Below are 8,529 nucleotides of genomic sequence, written 5' to 3'. Positions count from 1 at the left end.
AGGAGATAAATTAAAAGAACAGAAATTTGTAACACCCACCTCGTGGAGAAAAGATCAAAACCCGCCAGAACCGGCCGCATTTAAAGCCCGATTTGACGAAAATCACGGCCGGGCGAGGAGAGGAAGAGAGGCGCGGGTGGTGCCGGGGCGCTGCCGCCAGGTGGCGCTGCCGACAAGGGAACGGAGACTCCCGCCCCTTTGGCTCCGCCCCCTGGACCTAGGTCCGCCCCCCCCGGCCCCTCCACCCCGGGTCCCCTTAAAGCCCCCCACATATCCCAACCAAACCTTGCTGCCTCTGTCGGGGATCCCTCCAAATCTACTCCCCCCATTTCCCAAGAGGCCCAGGATGCGATAGCTGCCAGGTGCTGCCCCATATAAAGGGCCACAGCTCTCCTCGAAGGACCTCCCTCCCCAAATATGTACCCACCCGAGGACGACCCAGCCCTATCTCTCCTTTTGCACGGGCTTCACAGTGCATGTCCCCACTTTGGAATCTCAGCACGATCCCACGTTTCTTCAAGTTCCTCCACGCAGGACTCTGTGGCCCCTACAAGCAACCCTGGTGACACAAGCCCAAGCACATGTGACAAAGTGACAGCTCTGTGGTAGCCCTGCAAAGATAGGAGGGAGCATGCAGGGAGGGCAGAGGGAAGCGTTGAGACTCACGATGTGCTTCACCGTGCAAACCCTTGATATGACAGCACATGGCCCTGGGGGCAATACACCTGAGAACACCCAGCCCTCCTGAACCAGGGGGACAGCTTGTGCCACATCCAGCTGGAGAAACCAGGCCCTGGAGAAAACTCATGGGCCTGCACAGGGAATCTGCAATAAGAAACTCTTTCCTAGAGTAAAAATGCAAGGGGAAAAAAATGCAAGGGAAATTGTGGTGTCGTGTCATCTACAGACTGAGAAGTGGTTGGATGAGGAGCAGAGAGAAGTTCGCTGATACTGAACTGAACCACAGCAGCTAACCACAGGCAGATCTGGACCATTCCATGAGCAAAACTGCCTTTCCAAGCAAGTCTATTTTCTCATCTTCTCTTACAGGGCTCCAACAGCACTTCTGATCAAGCTTAATTCTCCTCACCTCCTACAAGAGCCCAACCGATCCTGCAAACGTACAAATGAAGCTTACACAAAGGGATCGCTTGTGGTAGCCACTGGGGCAGGGGGGAAGTTTGCCATCCCGTGGGGCAATATATGCAGGGGAAAATAAAGTTTGTCTTGTGCAGAAGAAGGGCTGGGGGCAGCAGCCTGTGGGGTTTTATCCTCTGCTTCCTGATGGAGGTGTCTGAGATGGAGAGCTGTCTGTTTAGACTGCGCTCACTGGCTTGAGGAATATGTGGCGTCCACGGTATGTGGAGGCTCTGTTTTTCCAGGTTTGGAAACCAATGGGGGGGGGGGGGGAGGGGGGGGGAATTAATCACATCTACCTTTGTTGGGGGACCAGATATCAAAACCCCTTCAAGCTGGGACCTGAGGCTTGCAAGGTATCCGCCTCCCCTCTCCAGCCAAGTTGTGAAGGCATTGGCACCGCAGGCAAACGAGCAAATCCAAAATTAACCTGAATGATCAGAATGAGCCTTAAGGGTGACAGTGAGATTTCAAGGAAGGAAGAGCCACTCAGCAGAGACTCACCTCCTAACCCTGGACCTGTATCTCAGCCACACCTAGCGCAGATATGTGCTTCAGCAGCAAAACACCCCTCAGTTTTCAGTACATTACAAAATAAAAAAGATGGTGGCAACTCAGGAATGGGCAGCAGGACAGGCAATGGAGGCGAGGATCAACCCATAAGGGCACAAAACCAGGGAAAAACCAATAAACACTGCAGGTTGAGTGCTGCTAGCTTGAACAGACCGACTCTCAAAAAAACCCCAAACCAAAACAAAATAAGACCCCAAACCCCTCAACCCTCAGAACAAACAAAAAAACCCAAACCAAAACAACAATCCCCCCCAAATAATATCAACCCCCCAAACCAAGAATAAAATAACAAAGCCCTGAGAGCAACAACAACAAAAACCATCTGCAAAATAACAACGAAAAATTTCCCAAAGCAACGACAAAAACCCCCACAACAACCCCTCCTAAAACAGCACAAGCTCCGCTCTGAGAAAGGCCTCCACCAGCTCTGACAAAGCCTTTCCCACCTGCCTTAATGAAAAGAATAGTTCGATATTGCTGTTGTTGGTGTTAGTAGCTAACTTGGCTTTTAATTAACCTGATTACACACCCCGAGGCTGATTAGCGTGGAGTAATGTAAGCTCCCTGGATAAAGACACTAATACACGGCCAAGAAATCGCATCAATTTGCCTGCATCTATTTTTTATGTGCCTGTATATTCATTGCCTGAGCGCTGATACAGACATATCGGCCCACAGTTCAAAGAGAAAGTTCCTGGACATAGTAATATCATTAATTGAACCAATTAACCCCAAACTTCGCAGGGAATGACCTATTTTTCCAGTGATCCCGGCTTGTTCCCCCGCTGCCTGCTCTCCTCCCTTTGCTTCCCGGCTCAGAATGGTGATGCTGCAGGAGCTCATCTCCTTCCGTTTTATTATTTTCTTCCTTTTTTCCCCCTTTTTTTCCTTTTTTTCTTTCTTTTTTTATTTTTTTTCCCCCGCGGGAAAAGAACATTTTGGGCTTTTCGTGACCGTTCCCCGCGGAGGTTCCGCGGAGCTGGGGTCGAGCGCGGTGCAGACCGTGCGGAAGCTCCAAAACTACACTGCGGTGGAGGAGGAAAGAAAAGGAGCAACAGGCTCCATCCCTGCAGCCCCACGCCGAGTAAGAGGCAAAGAGCTGTCAAACACTGTCTTTCTCCTTGGGGGGCGGAAAAATAGGAAAAAAAAAGAGTAAGTCTAATAATTAAAAGATTAAAATACGAATTGCCTCCGGTTTTCCTCCCGCTTCGTTTCATTATCCTCGCGTTAAGTATTTCCGCGCACAGAAAGGAGGAACCAGCCCGGGGATCCCATCAGGAGCTTCAGTCAACCCCCGAAAAAAAAGCCGTTTCCATCTTGCACCGAGATGAGGAATTATTTCACCAAACTCAAGAAGGTTGGCAGCCGCCGGGCCAGGCTTTTCGCGGCTCTTTCCGCGCCCTAGAGGAGCCCTCCGCGGAGCCCACAGACTCCTCAGATATAATTAGGCGTGTTCCACCGCATGCTCGTTTATTTGCTGCTGATACAATGGTGAAGCCCCACGTACAAATAACATACAAGGTTTTATTTCGCTTCGAGGTTTTGTTGCCCTTTTTTTTTTGCCTTTTTTTTTGGGGGTGGGGGGGTGGGGGGAGGGGAATAAAACGTACACAAAAGGGCTGGGCAGCAAAAAAAAATTAATAACCCACATAATTACAATTTTATACAGTGCAGAAAGACTTAAAATAGGTGTCGCCGAAACTGTACAAAGTTAGGGAAAAACAAGAGAAAATAAACCACGGAGAGGGGCAAAAAAAAAAACAAACTTAGAGAGGGGTTGAGGGAGGGGAATAATCCTTCATTATATATATATTTCTATAAAAACATATGGAGGGCCGTCCATGATGGGTTTCAAATTTACAAAGGTTAACTAAAACAAAACAAAACAAAACAAACCCGGGAAAAAAAAAAAGCAACCAACAAAACAAAAAAACAGCAAAACAAATAAACAAACGAACAAAACTCACACAAACGAAAAACACAACGAAACAACCAAAATCTACACGGCAAATATTGCCAACAGAGTTCCCCCGATTTAACACTGATCGATTGAGACTGCTCCTGTCTCGATTATTACCAATAACAAAGAAAAAAAAATACAACAACAACAACAAAAAAAAGAAAGGGGGGAGGGGGGGAAGGGGGGAGGGAAAGGAAGAATAAATAACAGAATGAGCACGGCTGTCTCTTTTCAAAGTGCCTTTTTCTCTCCGCTTAGGGTCAGATCCTGCAGTTTTTATGCAGGTTCCCCCCCAAAAAGATATTCGTAGCTAAAACCAAAAAAGTAATCCCTTTGAGAGATTATCGGTGTTTTTTTTTTTGTCCCCGTTGATCCTTCACGGCAAAAAAACAATATAAAAATAAAGGTATTTCTTGGAAGAAAGGGCTCGAAGTGAGATGGGATGGATGGGTTTGGGTTGGGGGGGGGTCCTCGCTATTCTCGCGGTGCAACTGGTTTTGGGGTCGGGGTCCTTTACGCCCTCCCCTCCGCCCCCCCCCCCCCCCCCCAACACCTACCAACTGGGCTGGTGGCATCGCTCAATGCCAATCTCTGAACTGAATCAGGGACTGAATTTATATTCTCTTTAAAGAAGCATCAAATCTTCATTTATCAAATTCTTAAATCAAACTCGCAGTCAAGGTATTGGGGATTGGGTTTTCTTTTTTTTTTTTCTCTCTTTTTGGGATTTTTTTTTTTGGGGGGGGAGGGGGAGGTGGGGGGGTGGGAAGGTGGGGAAAGGCGGGGTGTAAGGGAAATTTCCTTTTCTTTCTTCTCAACCCATCCCGAAGCGAGGAAGCAGAAGATGAAGGCGGCAGAGACGGTCTATGATGAACGACCCGTGGTGAAGGCCGGGTCCGGCCGGTGCTCAGCCCCGGGGCCGCACTCCTCGGTCCCCTGGGGGCTTCTGTCTATACCTCCTGAACAACCCCCCACCTCCTTTTCCACCGAGAGGGTCCTGGGTGGGGGGGGAGGCTTGGAGCCTGGGTCAGCCCTTGCCGGCCCCAGGAGGTGTTTTTTCCGTCCCGTATCACATAACGCACGGCTTGATGTCCTGGTATGTCACTTGTTGGTGGTAATAGGAGCCGCTGCCCGCTGAATGCATGGAGGAGGAGGCCATGGCGTTGAAAGAGAAGACGAATTCCTTTCTGTCGCACATGCTCGGAGACTGGGAATGATACCGCGGGATGCCTGCGGGACGAGGCGGGGGGAAAGATTGTCAGCCATCGGAATTATATTTAGGAAAGGAGGTTGAGAGAAGGGGGAGAAAGCAGACATGTGGGGGTGTAAAAAAAACTCCACCAACCACCAAAACAACAAACCAACCCCCCCAAACCCTGGTCTCAGCGCTTTAACATAAAAACAAATATACAGCCTCTCCGCGGGCGCGGACAGGTGCGGAGGAGGAACACTGCAGCCCTGGGACACTGCGGCCTGAAAAGGCTTCAAGGAGACAGGGTTTGGGTTGGGTTTTTAATTTGGCTTGGGTTTGATTTGAGTTTGATTTGGTGGGTTTTTTCCTCCCCCATTTGAAGGTGACGGCTGCTTTTTCCCATCCGCGGAATGTCCGGGGGGAGCGGAGTAGGGAAGTGACATTTAGGTCACCGGGATCCGGACAGAGAAGCCTAGGGTGAAATGTTGCCGAGAACGGGGCCGTTGCGGCCATTCCTACCCTCCCCTCGGGACATGAAAACACCCAGAAAAATTGGGGTGTTCCGAGGACAGCAGCCGCCCGGGGACCCCTCTCCCCGCCGCTCCGGCGCCGGTAATTTGGATGTTAATCCGGAGCATTTTGGTTAAGGCCGCGGGCAGGCCCCGTGGCTCCTCAGGACAGACTTTTTGCTCTATTTTCCGGTGAATTTGAGTGCCTGCAGCCGGGACCTACCCCGGGGCAAGAGATTACCCTCAGGCTGGTCCCGGCGCGGGTTGGCTCGGTGCTGTGCTCGGGCTCGGGCGCTCCGCACCAGCCCGGATGATGCTTTTCCCCTCCTCTTCGAGTTTTTGACCTGCTCCGTTTCACACCTATTTCTGCCAGGTGCTTTCGGCTCCCCTGAAAGCCTGAAGTGATGTGCGGGGACCCCTAAAACCTGCTTCTTCACCTACAGCTCCCAGGGACCCCCCTCGACCCCGTGGTGAATTCGGGCCGCAGGACGTAGCCCGGTGCTGGCCTCATCCCTCCCGAGGCCTCCTCCTGGCCAAAACACCATCTGCCCCCTCCCCTTCCAAACTCCAGAGCAAATCCCCCCCGACAGCCCCATCTCGAGGTTGAGGGAGTGCGGGCCACTGATTTCCGCATGGACGGAGGGTGGAAGGAGGCGATGGGCCTGGAAAAAATATCCCCGGGAGGAGCTGATGGCGGCGGATGGGGCGGTACGGATGGCGGACCTCAGTGGGGAGATCCCCCAGTTTGTCACCCTCAGGTCTTGATGGAAGAGGGACCTATCCCCGGGCTCGTCTTCCCGCAGCTCCCCGCCTGCCTGAGCCCACCGGCCCTAGGCCTGGGGCAGCCCCAGGGGGACCAGAGCCCTGCAGCTCAGGCCCGGCCCCACAGCTGCGGAAAGCCTCGACGGCTGCCCCGGGGAAAGGAGGAGGGGAGTGGAGAGGGAGAGACAGAGGCTCCTTCCCCGGATGGTGCATTAAACCCAAACGGGGCTCTAGATCCACGCGTGGATCGACCGACAGCCGGTGGCAGCCCACCGTGCCCGCGTCTTACCTTGCAGCTCGGCAGTGTTGTGGCTGTTCTGGTGCAGGTAAGACTGGTCGAGGGAATGCGTGGAAAGGCTAGAGGAGAGTGGGTTGGCCGTGGGGTTGCAGGGTGAAAGGGGCTGCTGTTTGATGTAGGATGCGCCGGTGTTTAAGGCCGCCGAGGCAGAGGGTGCCCACGCCGAGGCCGAGCTGGAGTAAACCGAGTGAGGTTCCATCACTCCACCGCCGGCGAGTAGCGGTGAGGCGGGCACCGAGCTGTCGTGGTGCGGGTAGTCTCCCGCCGAGGAGCCAGTACAGCTGCCCATGTAGGAGTGCCCACCGTTGGCGGGAAGATGGGGCACGGAGTGTCCCGCCAGGCCCATCCCCTCCACGTTGCTGGATAGATGCCCGTTCATCATCCCCAAACCCCCTTCGAGGGAGAGGCTGTTGGGGGGGCAGGAGAGTCCGCCAGCAGAACCCTGGAAGCTGTAGCTGTCGGGGAGATGGTTAAAGCTGAGCCCGTTCATCATGCTGTACATGGGCTTCAGCGCTTGGCATTTCCTTCGAAAACCGCGGGGGCGGCGGCGAAACGAGCCCTCCTCGAACATGAATTCGCTGGCCGGGTCGATGGTCCAGTAGTGGCCCTTGCCTGGGCGTCCCAGTCCCTTGGGCAGTTTGATGAAGCACTCGTTGAGGGAGAGGTTGTGGCGCACCGAGTTTTTCCAGCCCTGGTAAGAGCCTCGGAAAAAGGGAAAACGGCTTTGTAAGAACTGGTAGATCTCGCTGAGGGTCAGGCGTTTGGAGGGTGAGCTCTGGATGGCCATGACGATCAGGGCGATATAGGAATAAGGCGGTTTCTCCGGCCGCCGGATCCCAGCGTTAGTCTTCTTCGTTTTGGGACCGGTGTTACCCGGGGTTCCGCCGCTACCCGGAGCGCTGCCGGTGGCCCCGCCGGGAGCCGCGGAAGCGGTTTCCATGGCCGAGTTCTGCGGCTGCTTCTCGGCCACGGAGGACATGGGGCCGTAGCTGTTCTGCACCGGAGGAGGAGGGGGCTGAGAGGACAGAGCCTGCTGCGCTTCTGCAGTCATCTACGGCCAGGTCCGCGGCGGCCAGCCCTGGCCCTCCTCCGCCACCCTCCCCCAAGAGCCCCCCCAAAAAGCCACGCTGCTGGGGGCTCGCCGACACTCACCCCCCACCACCACACACCCCCCTTAACCCCGGGCCTCCCCCCGGCGGGGTTTCTTTCCACCAGGAGACTTCACCCCTCCGTGGATAAACAAATGGAAGCGGAACCCCCCCCGCCACCTACCCCGCCGCCTTCCCCTCCTCCTCCCACTTTATCCCTAAATCCAAGCCCGGCTGCAGCAGGCGAACGAGAGGCGGAAGGTCGGAGGGGGGGCCGCAGAGGAGGCGGGATGGTGGGGGGGGGACGGATGGAAGCGAGCTGATCTCGGCTGCTGCGAGAGAGAAGCCGGCGGCTGCCGCCTCCGTCTGCCTCGCTGTCCCTCGGCGGGCCGGGCTCCCGGGGCCTCCGTTAGACCCCCCTGATTGACGGCTTTAGCTGGGTTGGCTCTGCCGGTGCTGTGGGTTGCTGTTTCCCATCGCGGTGGCTGTCGAGTCTGCCCCCGGTCCCGCCGCTCGCCTTTTACTTTATCTCTAGCAGCGGCGTCTGCCGCTCCTTGACAGACGTAAGAGCGGAGAGGAGATCCCCGCCCCGACCCGCTCCCCCACGCCCTCCCGGGCGGCCCCCTCCGCCGGCCTGTCCCGGCCCCCCTCTGCTCCCCGCTCCCAGCTGCTGCAGCAGCTTTTAAAGAGCCCTTTCCATGCCTCCCAGACCGACCCGGGGGCTGCGCGACACATCCCTGCCCACCCCCGCGGATGACACACGCGTGAATTAGTGTGGGGGCTTGTTCCACGAGTGACCGTGTTGTGGTGTAGAGCACCGCTTCCTCTCCCTTTCCCCTTCTTCTCTCCTGAAAATTACGGAGTAGGGTGGGAAGGGGCCTACGTGGGGCAGCGCGGAGCTTCCGCGGGCCACGCAGAGGAGCGGAGGGGGCTGCCGGACTGAGGCCTCCGAGTGTCGCAGAGTTTCACCCATTTAAACCCCCTCTTCGTGCGCTCTTTTTAAGCTCGGC

General features: G+C 55.2%; 1 protein-coding gene across 1 annotated transcript; it reads right to left on the bottom strand.

Annotated features, from left to right (window-relative positions):
• Nucleotides 1-3,154: 3,154 nt before the first annotated feature.
• Nucleotides 3,155-7,547, bottom strand: FOXF1 (forkhead box F1). Its single transcript, XM_068150829.1, has 2 exons — nt 6,423-7,547; nt 3,155-4,900 (listed from the first exon to the last, which is right to left on the bottom strand). Exons 1-2 carry the CDS (start codon nt 7,480-7,482, stop codon nt 4,740-4,742), a joined length of 1,221 nt encoding a protein of 406 aa, XP_068006930.1. The 5' UTR covers nt 7,483-7,547; the 3' UTR covers nt 3,155-4,739.
• Between the last annotated feature and the right edge of the window lie 982 nt (nt 7,548-8,529).

The sequence above is a fragment of the Melanerpes formicivorus genome, unplaced genomic scaffold, assembly GCF_026170545.1.
Source record: "Melanerpes formicivorus ecotype bairdi unplaced genomic scaffold, bMelFor1.0.p_v2 SCAF_20, whole genome shotgun sequence".
Classification (NCBI taxonomy): domain Eukaryota; kingdom Metazoa; phylum Chordata; class Aves; order Piciformes; family Picidae; genus Melanerpes; species Melanerpes formicivorus.
Note: the sequence above shows the minus strand (reverse complement) of the source record. Positions and strands in the feature narration are given on the sequence as shown.

What these genes read in the sequence shown, in the direction of transcription:
- FOXF1 (XM_068150829.1), bottom strand. Translation starts at nt 7,482, where the DNA reads ATGACTGCAGAAGCGCAGCAGGCTCTGTCCTCTCAGCCCCCTCCTCCT. An exon ending in CAACACTGCCGAGCTGCAAG is followed by an intron (nt 4,901 to 6,422) that starts GTAAGACGCGGG and finishes CTCGTCCCGCAG; the next exon opens with GCATCCCGCGGTATCATTCC.